Source organism: Vicia villosa, linkage group LG1, assembly GCF_029867415.1.
Source record: "Vicia villosa cultivar HV-30 ecotype Madison, WI linkage group LG1, Vvil1.0, whole genome shotgun sequence".
NCBI classification, from domain to species: domain Eukaryota; kingdom Viridiplantae; phylum Streptophyta; class Magnoliopsida; order Fabales; family Fabaceae; genus Vicia; species Vicia villosa.
This window is the reverse complement of record NC_081180.1, coordinates 21,784,452-21,800,686: the sequence shown is the minus strand read 5'-3', so window position 1 is coordinate 21,800,686 and position 16,235 is coordinate 21,784,452. Positions and strand designations below refer to the sequence as shown.

Below are 16,235 nucleotides of genomic sequence, written 5' to 3'. Positions count from 1 at the left end.
TAGGATAGGAAATAGCTTTTTGGCATTTTTCCATTGGGCATTCAATGGCTAGTATCTTCCTTTTACCCTGGCAAGAACAAGTTACTCCTTTGTCTTATGTTTCTTTCTGTAATATTATTCTACCTTTAAAAATATGAATTATATATCACAAATATATTCTCATTATAAATACTACAAGTACAAACACTTTCGTTATATCAATTTAATTGGTAGTTGGACAGAGACATCCGGTTTCAGAAATGCGGGATCTGTGACATCATAGTTACTCACCTTTAAAAAATAAAATTCTAGTCATAAGACACATAAGAAATAATTGTGATCTATAAATTTTATATTAACCTGATAAATAATCGATGTATCTGGTTTATATCGGTAAAAAATAGTCATACAAAATCTATTGACCATGCATGTTTGATGACATGTAACTGTTGATAAGCAACTAGTGACCTCACCCTTCTCATCCAGTCCAAGATACTTTCTCAAAATATCCAAAACAACTTCACCATCATTCACTTCCCTACAAATCCACATAAAAGATAGAACTAGCATTACACAACAAAAATGACCATCACTCCTCTATTCTTCCTCTGCTTCATAATCCCCCTTGTACATAGCAATGTTCAAACACATTCAGGTACAAAAACATAACAACATTCCACTATTTTTCTAAACTTCTTCATATAATTCTTCTTTAAAACCTATGTTTATCATTGTGTTAACAGGTCCTTCATCACATATTATGCATTCTTTCCATGAAGACAGAAATGGCTCTAAATTTTCATGGCATGGTAATACTAATAATTTAATCTGTCGTACTCAATTCTCAAAACCTGAGAAATTAAGCAGCACAGCTTGTTGTCTGTTTGCCTTCTATTTCTGTATAATTTTTAGTTTCCTAACATGTGTTCTGTGTGATGTTTTTATAGGTTCTTGCACAAAAAAAGACATAAGCATTTCACAAAGTAGAGAGACTCTAAGTGGAATTCCTCAATATGTAGTGCAAATTATGAACACATGTGTTTCTTCTAAGTGTGCTCCATATAATATCCATCTTCATTGTGGTTGGTTTGCTTCTGCAAGAATAATCAACCCGAAATTGTTCAAGAGACTTTCTTTTGATGATTGTTTGGTGAATGGAGGAAAACCTTTAACCTCTAGCCAAATCATAAGATTCACTTATTCTAACTCCTTCTTGTATCCTCTTGCTTTCAAGTCTGCTAAGTTTTGCTGACTCCGAAAAAGCGTCCGAATATATTTTCTTGCGAAAAAAAGCAAACAAGAATTCACAGACACTTCAAAAAAACGTAACCAGTTATCCAGAATAACCAAGTGATTTGACTCGAATGGTTAACGAGCTTTTGTTAAGGACGGATCGTTCAGGAGAATGCGAATTCGGTTTCTGGCTGAAGCAATCTTGACCAGACTCTAGGCCCCTACATTGAGAATATTGGACTTTCCAAGTCAAATGCTTCTGTGGTGAGGTTGTAACAATGGTTGCATGTTCCATGAAGTTGTTAGAAATCTCTTCATTCTGCTTCCTGTGTATTTGTTTATTTTTCTTTGATAGGTTCTGAATAAACAGTGTTTAGTATGATGATTATATAAGTGTTTAGTATCAAAAAGACTAGGTTTGACAACACAGAAGAAATTTGCAAGAAACAAGAAAAAAAGATGTTAACTTTTATTAGTTGGAAAATGTGGCCGTACTTGCGTGGATCCAGAGATCACAACCTATATAGCACCGACACTTTAAATTAAAGATGTGTCAGACTAATCAAAGTTTGACGGTTGTATCTTATTAATTGGAAAATATGGTTGCACTTAATGCGTCCAAAGATCACAACTTACATACCAACGACATTTTAAATTAAAGATGTGTCTGACTAGGCAAAGTTTGACGTGTCGTATCTGGTCTTTTATTAGTTGGAAAATGTGGTCGCACTTACATGAATCCAGTTATCACAACCTATATAGCACTGACATTTTAAATTAAGGGTGTGTCTGACTAACCAAAATTTGACGTGTCGTATCTGGTATCCGTCATACGCTATGTGGTTGAATTCAAATCTCATTCAAATTGGGATGGAAAATTGGCCTTTTTAAGGACTGACATGAGTTGCCATAACTCTTATTTTCATCTCTATTTTTTTACCTATCTCACCCGTTCCTGTTACAATACCAATTTGCCATCATCACAGCTATAATTTTCCTGTCTTGATGACTTCAAATCTCACTCTTCCACCTATGATGTCAAAAATATTCTTTTTGCAGGTGAAAGTACTGTACTAACAAACTTTTATTGTATTCATAGGTTTAACATGTTCAGGGTTTCTAGAGTGTGACGTTTATCAAACTCCCCAATAAAAAAAACTGATATTCTTATTTTTGCTAGTGTTATGCCTTAAACCATGGTAACTTGAGACAATCTTTTACAAGATGTTGCCGAATTTTTGTACGTTAAACGACATCTTAAAATTTCAACATTTTATACATTCATAAGAGATGTTGGATTTTACCATTCACAGTTTAACAAATTCTATAATAAGATCCAACATAAGATCTGACTACGTTCCACGAACCAGACTCTGTTACCAGCAATTATATAAAAAAAATTAAGACAGTATAAAATAGCCCTGAGCTATTTTTGTCATTTTGTTATAGGAATCTCCATTAATAATCAAAAAAGCATCTTCACTACTATTAAATTAATCAATTACATAAACAAATAGACATACCTAGAGAGAAGGTCAAAAGCATGGCCAATCCTCTGAACCTCACTTCCAACTCATTCTTCTTCATCTTCACCTTAACCATCCTCTATGTAGCTTACACCTTCCCTAGACTCCAACCAAACCAAACCAACCTCGTCTTCTACGTCCACGACCACTTCACCGGCGAAGACTCCACAGCAGCCACTGTTGCTGGTAAAACCGGACCCACCTCAAGTATCCTACGCTTCGGCACCGTGGCAATAGTCGATGATCCAGTAACAGAAGGACCAACAACAGATTCAACACTCATCGGTAGAGCTCAAGGCGTGTACATAAACTCACAGCTTGATGGCAAAGCGTTGTACATGGTTTTCTCAGTTATATTCACAGCTGGTGAGTTCAGAGGAAGTAGCTTAGAGATTCAAGGATCTGATATATTTGGACTGAAGGAACGAGAATTTGGAATTGTTTCTGGCACTGGTTATTTTCGGTTTGTTAAAGGATATGGAATTATGGAAACAGAGTTCATGGATTTAGTTAATCTCAGAGCCACTCTTAAACTCAATGTAACAGTTAAACATTATTAGAACTTAGAAAGTTTAAACAAGAATAGTTAATTGGAGTAGTTGTAATCTACATCAGCAAATATGCAAAAGTTATGAACCTTTGTGAGCCTTTTTTATGCTAAACTTTTTAAATTGTAATAGCAGCACTTAGTACCAACTGCTATTACATTACTTTTGTAGCAAAGTAAACATTTAAAATTTGTTGTGCTAGCTACACTTTTACTTCAAAAGTAGGTAATGATGATGGAGATTTATCAAAAACAAATCATTTGTTTCTTTTCACTACCTTCTCTACAACTTTAAAATAATAGCACAAACATTCTGCATTGAAAAGGGTTGTAATAGACAATTAATCCAATTAACAATACATCAAAGACACATCCCCACCCACCAATAAATTGAAAATAAAAGAAACTTTATAATGGCAAAGAAAAATAAATTTACTAACTCAATCAACATTAAAAAGTTTGGTAATCACCACCTTTTGAAATTATTATTTCTCATCAGACTCATTCCCCTACGAATAAGAGGATTAAGACGACAACAACAACAACCAAATTTTATCTCACCAAGTGGAGTCGACTAATCGAGGATTAAGACAACAAAAAAAAAAACACTATATCTTGTTTATCTTATATTACATTGGTAGATAGATGTTGATGAAGACCTCAATCTCAGACCAGCTATTCAATAAAGCTTCATGACCAGCTGTTTGTTCCAATTCATATACTCCCAAGAATTTATATATATGCACAAAATTATGAACAGCCTTGAGTGACAAAGTGAAAGAATAGCTCCACGGCTGTCTCTAGGACTCTTTTCTTTGGATGCTTTCGCCACCAGCAGATCGGGCTGCTTGGAACTCAATGACATACCGTCTTTGCAACTCTCTAAGCCTTTCAAGCAGTTCTGGGAAAGTTGGTCGGCAAGTTGGATCACTGGTTGAAATATAGAAACATAAAGATTGTCAAAGAGTGTATCTCTAACACTTTTCTACTAAACAACCCAAAGATCAAAGGCATTGTGCAACCACAAACTTATTATATTGCGGTACAGAACTGAAATATGTGCTTCATGAAGTATGCTACCTAATATTAAGTTAAAAACACCAGTAATTTCAAATTGATGAAACAACAATTGATTTTTTTAGGTAAGCTGGCTACCTAATTAGGACACAGATCCCAATTACATCAATATTTTGGGTGGACATTATTTATGTTTTATTCAGACCTATGAGAAAAACGATTACAAGTACAAAGTTTAACAATGAGATGAGAATGCACACCTGTGCCAACAGATCTCAATTAAAGAAGCCCACTCAGGATCAACATCTTTTGGAATTTCTGGACGCTGATTCATGAATCCTACAGCTCCAATTACCTGCAAGATTCCTAGAGGAACAGTTGTTCATATATGTCCGACGTAGTTGAATAAAAAAGAAATATTGAGAGGTGATATCCTTGTTTTGTATGTAGTATGTACACATGAAAGCAATACCTGCATTGAGTTGAGAGTATCCCAGGGAATCTTTTCTGTCGCAAGTTCCCATAATATCACCCCAAAGCTATATACATCAGACCTGATATTAACAAGAAGCGGCAAAATAGACAATCAAAGGCTGACATTTACGTTAAAACATGTGTGGGAAGAGAGAGTAACTAAGGATGTAGATTGAACGCACTTCTCATCTGACGGTTCATTACGAAGAACTTCTGGTGCCATCCATTGAGGCTAGAAGCAGAAAAAATGTAGAATAAGTAAGATGTTTTGAGCCAATTCAGTAATGGAAAAAATAATGAACCTACCGTGCCCCTTCCTGTCTTGGTTGTGAGATATGTTTCATGCTTAAGACGTGAAAGACCAAAATCACCAACCTGTTTCATGCTTAAGCAGTCAAGAGCGAGCTTAAATCCAACAATGTAGGATAAATAGAAAATGAAAACTAGCATACCTTCACAGTCCAATTCTTATCAACTAGAAGATTTGAAGACTTCAAATCTCTATGTATGATAGGCGGGTTATAATGATGAAGATAATTTACGCCTCGTGCCTGTAAAAAAGTAAGCTGTAAGTATACAACATTGCTTCAAACACAGTGAAAGAGGTGCTTTTTAAGATGCCAATAGAATGTAAGTTTCTAATAGCAAGGTAATCTTTCACCATTAGCATCGGCATCATAACAATGAGATATCTTTATTTAGAATAAAAAGATATTATCTAGTATATGATTCATTTTTGAAAATACTCACAATATCCAAGGCCATATGTACTCGTCGTCTCCAGTCAAGTTTGGGTGTAGTTTTGTGCAACAAGCGACACAAGCTGCCGCTGAAGTTATCAAATACAAATGAAAACAATAATAATCAGCCCAGCTCAGTACTTTGTGACACAGCACAACAAAACTGTAATCAAAATGTGAGGATACAAAGGAGCCAACTCAATAGTAAGGTTCAGAACAAACCGTGGGAGAAACTCCGTCACAATGCAAAGACGTTGAGGTGAAGTTACTGCTCCCATAAAGAGAAGAATATTTGGGTGCCTAAGTCTTTTCATGACAGATACCTTCACATAACACCATATTGTCAAATTAATGTTCGGCAGAGGAAATTAGTGTCACAAAAATGCAATTAATAGTAAAACATGGCAAAAATCATCTAAGTTAAATCCTTAGAGGAAAATCTTTTATCTTCTAATCAATTTTCCTCTCCAAATTGTATTAGAAATAAAAAAGTTGATTTTTGAACCTATGCCTAATGCCTCGTCTAATTCGATTTGATTGAGTGTGAAGCCCAACATAGTCAGCAAATCAGACTGAAAGAAAGCATACCTCTTGTCTGAAGGATAGTATAACATCATCTGAATACTCTTGCTTTGAGAAAACCTTGACAGCAACATCCTGCAAAAACATGAATATAAGCTGACATCATAATTGCAGCCACCAAAATGTATTTTAGAATATCCTTTTATAATGCATGAATATAAAACCATAAAATTACGGGAAGAGAAAAGAACATACTGATCCATACCACAGAGCATGGTATACAGTTCCACAACAACCTACAAATAGTCAACAAAAAGGTAAATGTGAAACAAGTAAAGCTTAAAAGAAGCAAACTAAAATTCATAACAAGCTCTGATGACTAAATATTTGGGTTTGCAAGCTTGGAGTCATTAAATTATCAGAGCTCGTAAAAGGAGCAAACAAAACTTGAAGCTGAACTCTGAAAACGGATAATGTGTCGAGATTTCAACTAACACTTGTGCTTTTAGTTAATACTGTGACTTACCTTGTCCAATTTGTTCTCGAATTGTTAAATCCTCCCACAAAATTTCATAATCCAAACAGTCAGAGTCTACATCCATTTTGCTATTGGCCACACCACTGCCAGCACTCCCAGAGCTGCTAGCACTACTTGTGCTGATAACATTAAAGGAGGCAGAACGGGGTATTGAAGCCTCATTGTTAGTAAGGCGATTACTTTCACTGGCCTGACTTTCCTGCTTCAAGCCAGAATAAAGATTCTTCTGACTAACTGACTCATTTTCTTGATCATTCTGCCTCCATGGCTCAGCAGCACGCACATTCCTTGCCTCTGGCTCTTCTCGATCATTTGTTCTCCATGGCCAAGATAATGTTTTCTTTTGAACCCAGGCTTCAGCCTTAGTAGGTAAAAATTTGTGAACCAGTTTTCCTTCACTCTCATCACCAGAGTCTCTCAAAGTTTTTTCTTCAAACTTCTCTTCAACACGATAAAATATACCAACAGGGGACTGTGGCAAATCACCTCTAGGAGTGCTAGCTCCGCTTGAATTAGCATCTTCTCTGTGTTCTGAGAAACCATGTTCGGAATTACGACTTTCCCCATTCCCACCTTCATGATCTACATTATTGTCTCCCGTCCAGATTCTCGACTTAACTTTGTTACTCACCTTTGATGCCTGTTCAACAGTTCTAACATAAAAAAACACACCACAGCATACTAAATTATATAAACATGAAAGTTAAAGGACAAACCAAATTAGAAATTTTAGATGCTATAGCAGTTTGAAGTGGCTGCTGAGAGTCAAAGCTTTTAGGACGAGCAGAAACATAATCCGGTTCAGCATTCTTAACACCATAAAACGGAGCTCTCATTTCAAGAAACGGCCGTGAATCACTCGACACACAGATAATCCCAACTAAGCTTCCATCATCATAAAAAGGAGTATTGGATGTTACAGCTAAAAACCTTTCTCCTTTCTTGTTCTTGACTAGGAATTGACCGCTCCATCTCTCTCCCTTCATGACACAGTTCACTGTATCACAAGCTAATCCCCAGTCCCTAGGATCCACTAGCAAATCAATCCCATCCTGTCCCAAAACTTCCTCCGCCGCATAACCATATAGATTTTCAGCACTACGGTTCCTGCATAATCATCCACAACATAACAGATCATTACACATTCAACAAACACCACATCAAGAATACACATCAATTTTAAGTATAGGTCTTATCATGATTCTAAATTGCAGTTGTGGTCATATATACGATGAACTTAGATATTGCAACAAAATACATTCAATTTCAAGTGCAGCCGATGCAGTCGCAATTACGATTTTGTTGCAAATACCTCTAAAACCTTTATATTGCAACTTCAATTGTAGTTGCAGACAAGGTTTTAAAAAACAGTCCGCAACCACGAAAACGGCCGTGCAACAAAATAGTATCAGAAGGCACCGTTATTCACCATTTTTAAAATAAAGAAAAAATTATGGTTAATTCACACTGCGAGGACCGCAATCAGCATTGCGACACCTATACTGACCGAAATCGCAAAAGCCTTTACACGACCATTATTTTAAACATTGATTGCAACTTCAATTATGGTTGCAGACATCAATTTAAAACCATAAATCTAACACATTGTATCTCACAAATCACAAACTCCATTTACAATAAAAAACAAAATTGAAACAAAAAGAAAGCAAAAATAGAATTTATTACCAGTAAATGATACGAGAGTTAAGATCCAAAATATGCAGAGAATGTCCCAAAGAGTGCAAAATATTAAGATAATGTTTCTCAGTAAAATTGACAAGTGCAGAAGCACGAGTTTCCTTTCGAAGCGGCGATGAATGCTTAAAGGAACAAGAACCTTTGTTCCACGAACCCAATCTAGAACGTTGAGGAGACACAGACTGAGACCTTTGATGTTGTTGACGATGATGATGTTGTTGTTGTTGTTGTTGTTCTCTTCCATCAGAAAGCTTGAGCTTTGACATTTCCTGCTTCATGAAAGCATGGCCTTCTTCAAGCTCCTGGATCTTCTTCTTCACTGCTTCATCTCTTTCTTCAGTTCCTGTCATTTTGTTTAATTACCGATTTGTCCTCTTCGTGGTTTTTATATCTCTATGACTCTGTTCTTGTTTCTATCTTCTACAAGTCACAGTACAGTTTTATTTTTATTTTTTTATAAATTACAATTATTTTATTAACTGAAATTATAATTGTAAAATAAAAGAAAATATCTACGCGCGAGTTAGAATGTGTGATGTAATGAACCACTTATGGTTTGAGTTGTTAATATTTGACGAATTGGGTTGGAGCGTGTAACCCAAACATTGTTTAAGCGTTTGATTATTATAGTTTCTCTCTTTAGTTTAAAATCGCTGCATGTATTGGTTAATTTTGAAAAATAAATAGTTTTTTATTTTTTTACTTCTATAACACTTTACTGCGTTTTTTAGCTTGATTCGGACAAGACTAGGCGTGTTTTTTTGGTTCTATAGTATTACTACAAATTTGTGATGAGATATTGAAAAATAGAAAAGCAAGTACGACAATATGAATCATATGTGTTTTTTATATGTTAGTTCATGTTCATTGCACTGACATATATCAGAATTAAATTTGGATGCAGTTGATAAAATAAAAGTGGCAGACTATGAAAATTTAAAATGAACTTTAATGTTTCTATAAATTACTATTTTGTAAGTGGTATTTTCATTTGTAATGTTAACTTTTCAATTAATGATTATAAAAATTTAATTGATATAAATTTTACAGTTAATTATAACTGTTAAATTTTTATATGTGTTTGAATTTTTTTTAATTACATATAAAGTATTATCTATGAATGGTTGTGATACATTGACCGTGTAAAATATTTTATATTAATAGTGTATAATAATTATTCTCTAGTTATAACTAAGACGTGCGGTACGATTGGGACGACTTTCAAGAGAATAGAAAAGGTACTTATAAAAAAGATTTGTAATTAAAAGATTGAGCAAAAATTTTGCGAATGAAATTTTGCAAGTGTGTAATGAATCATATATGAATCTGAATTAGAGTCGCGCACTTATATATGAGAATTTGTTGTAAACGTCTCTAGATTGTCAAATTAAAGAGGAATCATGCTCCTGGGTTGTGATGTGTGAGGCAGGTCCACCAATGCAGTATTGTGACAAGCTCTTGACAAGGATGGGCCTATGTGGATTGGTTATGGGTCTTAGACTAGCCCATAACAAAATGTGGATATATGTGTTTTGTAGGTATAATCATTAGTTGGTTTTGATGATGATAACTATCAAGTAGACGGTAATTTCATAAGTCAAATGATGTTTGGGTGTTGGTAGCTCTTTTGAAAGAGTTCTTTTTGAAAACTATCGAAAGAGGAGTTGATTGAAATTGTCCAACAGTTTTTGATGACGACATCTGATAAGTAGAAGATTTCTCAAGCATCATCAGTCAAAATATTAAAGTTCAAGTTGAAGTGATAATCAATCATTGAATCAAGTAGTGGAATTTGAAGTCTTAAAGTTGTGAAAGTATTAAAGTTCGCATATTCCAACGCCTGGCGTTTTAGAGAGATCGGGTTATTGTAAAAGGGAGAAGAATAAGTCTTGAGGTACTAAGATAATTACACACAAACAAAATACTTTTTTCAAATGTTTTTTAATTTTATTAAACTTCTTAAAACCAATACAGGCAAGTGTGGAATCGATTAAGAAGTGTTTCTAATCAATTAGGAAAGTTAACTCACTACCTAATTGATTAAGAGTTTGGTCGAACTAATTAAAGCAAAGAGAACGCCTTCAAATGGATTAGAAAGAGCATTAATCGATTAAAATCATGATGTAATTGATTAACTCATTTTTGTGACTCATGGATTGTTTCTTATTTTAAGCTAAATCTTTTTTGTTTAAATGAGATTTCACCTCATTTTGTTTTACACCAGATTTATATGAATAGAAACTTCTCTATTATTTTTCTACCCTATTTCTTTGTAAAATTCTTTTTTCACTAGAGTTGTCGTAGTGTTGAAAGATTGAAAAACTCTTATAAGAGTTGTGTCGTGCTTAATTTATTTTACTTAAGAGTGTGGTTATTTTGTGTAATATTTTGTGTAAAGGATTTGAAGGTTGCAATCTAAACATGAAAAAATTTGGGTGAAGGTTCTTGAGTTAAGCCTGTGTAAAAGTTTTGCTCGTTATTAGAAGGTTTGTGAGTTTATCCTGTGTAAAAACTTCAAGTGTTGTTTATTTTTGTTGTTTATTTTCTTTCCCTTGTGTATCTCTATTCTTCTTCATCTTTTTTCTATCTTTCCTATGTATCTCTCTGTTCGTTCACCTATACTAATATAACCATTTTTAAAACATCAAAGTTTTATAAATTATTTTCGAATTTCAAATATCACAATTCACCCACCCGCTCTTTTTGTGTTTGGAGTTACCTTGTCAACACAAAACCCATAAAAAATTGACTTAAAATAATACGATATTTTTTCAAATTGATAGAGTGCATCAACCAAGAACAACACAAATTTTGATAAAAACAAAGATGATAAAATTGATAACAAACCCACATTAAGCATAAATGTTAAATTGAATACATACATGACAATATCTACAAATATAACAAAATTAAAGTGTCTAGAATACTCATTCCTCAAGATCTGCAATGTCGGTGACACTTAAGTTATTGATAAAATATTCATTATTTAAGGGTTGAAGATGATCATCATTTGAACTAAATAAACATTGCAGCGAGGCGAGAAAGAAGAAAACTTCGCAGAAAATAAGAATAAAGAAAGGAAATCACGTAGAAAATACAATAAAAAACTTTGTGTGGGGGTGTGTCACAAAATTTCAAAACTAAAAAAAATGAGGTTTTAACATTTATTTTTTTGTTTTTAAGCTATAACACAAGCACTGATGATTGTTGGCCACTACTTTAACTACCACTTTGGTCATCGTCGACCATTGTCGGCCAATGCTAACCCCCACCAATATGATCTCCCTCTACTCACCATTTATCCACATATGATCTCTAATATGATATCCACTGACTACCATTATAACCACCATTTTGTACACCCATAACCATCACTTAGATCATCTCTGATCATCACTTTATCCATTTATAATCTCAAATTTTACCACAACTCTCACCTTTGTTAACCATTACGGTGACCATCATTGACCACCGTCCTTCACCATTTCATTTACCTTTGATCATTGATCGTACCACCAGTCACCACCATCGACTACCATTATAACCACCACCCATACCATCGTAAACAATTCCTCTAACCTTTAATAGTCATCACCTCATACTATCAACACTCTGACCATCATCGATCACCACTCAAACATGCATCCGCATACAATCACCATTTTTAAGTTTTAAACACTATTATTACAAGTTTCTTGCTAAGGGCACAAGTTAAGAAATTCAAAATTAAGAGAACAAAATTTGGCCGTGAGATGTTTACAGAGAGGAGTTCTCCCCTCTTTCTAAATTTAGGGTTTCACGAGCGTTCTCTTCCCTCCATCTTTGAAAATTCTCTCCTCCAACATGGAGGCTCCATCCTCCCCAGTGGAGTTTTCTCTCCCTCTGTGGGTCTTCCTTCTCTCATTTCCATCCCTTTGAACCATCCATACCTATTGGGTTCTTTCCATATCCTACCTTCAACCTCCATAATATTTTCTCAACTCTCCGCAAACAACTATCAGGTGCTTGTAGTCGTAAATCCGAATTCATCCTCACTAATCAATGGCCCAACATTTTGGAATAACCAACATGGGAAAAGACGCGCCACAAAAAGTTCTGAATCTGCTGAGAATTTGTGTTTGGGTAGTTGTTATTTCTTTTTGTTTATCATTTTCCTGGTTTTATGTTTAGATCAGATGTGTGTGTTGTTCTTTTGTTTAGCCTATTGTTAGTGTGTCTTCAAGGTGTTTGATAAAAGGCTCCAAAAAGGTTTGGATGAAGGTAATGTGTTCTCGAGTAAGAATCTTAGTGTGGGTTTTGCAAATCATACTCTCTTCCTTTCAACAAATGTTCCTTTCAGGATGGTGAGTTTTATCAATCTTGTGAATCCATATAATCGAACTGTGCGTGATAAAGCCAAAGAAATGATCTGTAACTGGATATATTTAAAGACCGTGGTTCGCAAACTCATATATCTTTTATGGAAGATTTTTTCTTGGTTGTTTGGATTAAGGAATTGAATTGCTAATGCTCCTTGGGATTCGTTTTTCTCCAAGTTTATTGTCGTCCAAATCTTGGTAGGGTTATTTATTTGTGTTGTTTTAAGTTTGTAGATGAGAAATGCCCTTACACATTGTTTGTCACTTTGTTTGTACTCCTCCCGTTTCACCTATTGAAATTTGATGTTTACTGTAAAAAAAAAAAATAGACATTAATCATTATGCTCAAATGCACTTTTGGTCCCCCTAGTTTGATGGTTTTTAATTTTTAGTCCTCCCATTTTAAAAATCAATTTTTTGGTCCATGAATTTTACATCACTTGCATTTAGTCGGTCCCCCTCCAATTTTATAAATGTGACAAAAAAAAATTTAATGAATAGACAATATTGACTAGGATAATTGATTTATTAATATTATTTTAATTAATAATTTAATTTTAATTAATATAAATTTTAAAATAAATCTTCTTGGGCCTAAGCCCATATCTTTGCAGCATCCCAACAAACCCAAAAGTTGACACTAAAGTAAACTAGTATATACTTTATAAACATTTAATTATTTAAACTAATGGAATTATTCCAACTCATATTTTAGAGAAGCATTTTAAGAATTGTTTAAGGTCTTTCTTTTAGGCATGAGGTGAGGTGAAATAAGAAATTTCTTAAACTAAAAGTAAGCCAATTGATAAGGGACAAAAATTTTACTTTGTATCCCTACAATTATATCTATATCCCTACACGAAAAAAATTTAGACCGAAATACCTTCGTATAAATAGTATATATTTTTAAAAATTTCACTTTTTCCTCACATTTAAGATTTTTTTTTGAAACACTTAAAAATATATAAATCAGATCACTTTTTCAATGTCTTTCGGTTTAAAAGAAACACACCGGAACACTTATAAAAAGAGTTTCGATAGTCGAAATTTTCAAGTTGCATACCGAAACACTTAGTTAAAGTGTTTCAATAATTTTAAATTTGATTCAAATGGGTTTTGAAGTTGCATACCGGAACACTTATTTAAAGTGTTCCGGGAGATTTAAATTAGAGTGAAGGTCCATTTTAGTCCCTCACAAAAACTGCAGAGGACGGATTAGTCCCTGAGAAAAAAAGTCCCTATTAAATCTCATACAAAATTTAACCGAGTCATATTAGTCCTTCCACTAATATTTTTTTCAAACCAGTTTTTTCTTACTTTTGAACCGTGACTGGACTGTCAGTGAAGACCCATTTTAGTCCCTCACAAAAAGGGAGAGTCCAAATTAGTCCTTGAGAAAAAAAATTCATATTTAATTCCTTACAAAATTTAAATGAGTCATGTTAGTCCCTCTTTTAATATTTTTTTCAAATAATTTTTTCCTTTTTTTAAACTGTGACTGAACTCCTATTTTACGACTGTTGATTTAAAATTATTTGTGAAGGAATTGTAGATAAATCATCGTAGCACCACGATGTTCTTTTTTTGTTGGGTTTATTATCAGGCTTATGGTTGGGTGACTACAATTTTTCTTGTTATGTATTCTTGTGTATTATGTATTGCTATTGTTTCTGTTGTGAATGATCTTTTAGGAAGGTTTAGTTCTGCTCCTGGGGTGATTTAGGCTAATTTTTTACTTCTGTAAATAATACTTGTGGCGAAAATAATACACATGATATGTTGGAAAAAAATTGGTTTATACCATATCCCTTAGGTTTGATGATAACAAAGTATTTAATGAACAGTTAGGTATACTAGGTAACCCAGCTTTTGGTGAAAACTCAAACTCTGAAGACCATGTGCAAAGGAAATTAACCTCTGACGCCTACTCAATTTCTGAAAGCATGTCTATCTTGTTAAGTCCAGTCACAATTTAAAAATAAGAAAAAAATCATTTGAAAAAATACTAAAAGAGAGATTAACATGGCTCACTTAAATTTTGTAAGGGATTAAATAGAGATTTTTTTTCTTAGGGACTAATTTGAACTCTTTTTTTGTGAGGGACTAAAATGAGTCTTCATTGACAGTCCAGTCACGGTTAAAAAAGTTAGATTTATAAAAAAATTTAAGAAAAAAACTGGTTTGAAAAAAATATTAGTAGAAGGACTAATATGGCTCGGTTAAATTTTGTAAGAGATTTAATAAGGACTTTTTTTTTTCTTGGGGACTAATCTGACCTCTACAGTTTTTGTGAGGGACTAAAATGGACCTTCACTCTTTAAATTATTTTTAAAATTCTAGACTTTAGGCAACGGTTTAAACTGTTGCCTAAAGTTATTGGCCAGAGAAACCTTTGCATAGGAGATTGCTTAACATTTTGCAAAATACACTTTAGCTAACGGTTTTATTTTATTTGCCATTCACTTTAGGCAACAGTTTTAAGCCGTTGAGTAAAATCAAGAATTTTAAAACCCACTATAAACAATTTGAAAACAACCGGAACTCTTTTTCTAAGTGTTTCAATATATTTTTTTAAAACCGGAAGATTTTGAAAAAATGTTTCTGTTTATATATTTTTAGGTGTTTTGAATTTATTTTTGAAATGTGAGAAAAAAATAAAAAAGTTTTAAAATATGTAATATTTATACGAGGGTATTTTAGTCCATATTTTTTCCTATAAAAGCGTATGAGTATAATTGTAAGTTACAAATTAAAATTTCCACGAGGGACTTATGAGAAACAAAACCAACACAAGGCTCCTACAGGTATCATTTCGAAACATGAATCCTTGTTTAAACAATTTTTATGGGGAGGGAGAGATGAGGAGAGGAAGATAAACTGGGTTAATTGGGATAAGGTTTGCAGACCTTTAGAAGAGGAGGGCTTGAGCTTAAAAAATTTGAGAGAGTTCAATACTGCTCTCTTGGGTAAATGGGATTGGAAGATTAAATGGGCAAGAGAAGGTCTCTGGTACAAAGCTTTGTCTAATAGATATGAGAGGGTAACGAGACTGACAGAAGCGGGGGGAGAGGGAGCTCTTTTTGGTGGGTCGATTTGAACAACCTAGATCTAGGGGCAGGAGACACTCCTAATAATTACTCTGTTAGAGACAAATATAAGAAGATCATGGAGTCCATATCTAACCCATCCTATCTGCCATGGGTGAAGATTTGGAATAAATCAATCCCGTCGAAAGTCTCTTGTCTAGTATGGAGGCTTTTTCAAAACAGAATTGCCACAAAAGATAATCTACATAGGAGAGGAGTCATAGGTCAAGGATCTTTACTATGTTGTAGTGGGTGTGGGTGTGAGGAATCAGTGTCCCATCTTTTTTTCGAATGTCCGTTTTTTTGCAGGTATCTGGTACTATGTTTCAAATTGGCTTGGTATCTCAACGACACTGCACAATAAAGGGACAGATCATCTCAATCAATTTGAAGGTCTCATTGGCAGCGGAAGAGTTTTCGCCGAAAAAGTTAGGGTGATTTGGTTCGCGTGCATCTGGTGCATTCGGAGGTCAAGAAACGAGAAGCTATTCAAGAACAAGGAACTCAACATGACAAA

At 34.0% G+C, this 16,235-nt stretch overlaps 3 protein-coding genes across 4 annotated transcripts; 2 read left to right on the top strand and 1 right to left on the bottom strand.

Moving 5' to 3' along the window:
• The first annotated feature begins 500 nt into the window (after positions 1–500).
• LOC131630917 (TPD1 protein homolog 1-like) lies at positions 501–1,681 on the top strand. Its single transcript, XM_058901665.1, has 3 exons — positions 501–634; positions 723–788; positions 927–1,681. The coding sequence occupies exons 1-3, from the start codon at positions 562–564 to the stop codon at positions 1,229–1,231; spliced, it is 444 nt and encodes a 147-aa protein (XP_058757648.1). The 5' UTR covers positions 501–561; the 3' UTR covers positions 1,232–1,681.
• Positions 1,682–2,329: 648 nt separating this feature from the next.
• Positions 2,330–3,380, top strand: LOC131630910 (dirigent protein 1-like). Its single transcript, XM_058901654.1, has one exon. It carries the CDS (start codon positions 2,756–2,758, stop codon positions 3,296–3,298), a length of 543 nt encoding a protein of 180 aa, XP_058757637.1. The 5' UTR covers positions 2,330–2,755; the 3' UTR covers positions 3,299–3,380.
• A 355-nt stretch (positions 3,381–3,735) lies between these two features.
• Positions 3,736–8,700, bottom strand: LOC131630898 (uncharacterized). Of its 2 annotated transcripts, none has more exons than XM_058901642.1 (13): positions 8,263–8,700; positions 7,293–7,683; positions 6,565–7,216; positions 6,294–6,334; positions 6,105–6,173; positions 5,739–5,839; positions 5,527–5,605; positions 5,229–5,327; positions 5,083–5,151; positions 4,959–5,008; positions 4,775–4,856; positions 4,563–4,657; positions 3,736–4,215 (listed from the first exon to the last, which is right to left on the bottom strand). In XM_058901642.1, the coding sequence occupies exons 1-13, from the start codon at positions 8,622–8,624 to the stop codon at positions 4,086–4,088; spliced, it is 2,220 nt and encodes a 739-aa protein (XP_058757625.1). In that variant the 5' UTR covers positions 8,625–8,700; the 3' UTR covers positions 3,736–4,085. The 2 variants fall into 2 exon arrangements, 1 of the variants encoding a protein (XP_058757625.1); XR_009292550.1 differs by having other exon boundaries at positions 4,197–4,215; positions 4,563–4,668.
• Positions 8,701–16,235: the final 7,535 nt, after the last annotated feature.

What these genes read in the sequence shown, in the direction of transcription:
- LOC131630917 (XM_058901665.1), top strand. Translation starts at nt 562, where the DNA reads ATGACCATCACTCCTCTATTCTTCCTCTGCTTCATAATCCCCCTTGTA. An exon ending in CAATGTTCAAACACATTCAG is followed by an intron (nt 635 to 722) that starts GTACAAAAACAT and finishes TTGTGTTAACAG; the next exon opens with GTCCTTCATCACATATTATG. An exon ending in CTCTAAATTTTCATGGCATG is followed by an intron (nt 789 to 926) that starts GTAATACTAATA and finishes ATGTTTTTATAG; the next exon opens with GTTCTTGCACAAAAAAAGAC.
- LOC131630910 (XM_058901654.1), top strand. Translation starts at nt 2,756, where the DNA reads ATGGCCAATCCTCTGAACCTCACTTCCAACTCATTCTTCTTCATCTTC.
- LOC131630898 (XM_058901642.1), bottom strand. Translation starts at nt 8,624, where the DNA reads ATGACAGGAACTGAAGAAAGAGATGAAGCAGTGAAGAAGAAGATCCAG. An exon ending in AACTCTCGTATCATTTACTG is followed by an intron (nt 7,684 to 8,262) that starts GTAATAAATTCT and finishes ATGATTATGCAG; the next exon opens with GAACCGTAGTGCTGAAAATC. An exon ending in ATACTCTCAACTCAATGCAG is followed by an intron (nt 4,658 to 4,774) that starts GTATTGCTTTCA and finishes GGAATCTTGCAG; the next exon opens with GTAATTGGAGCTGTAGGATT.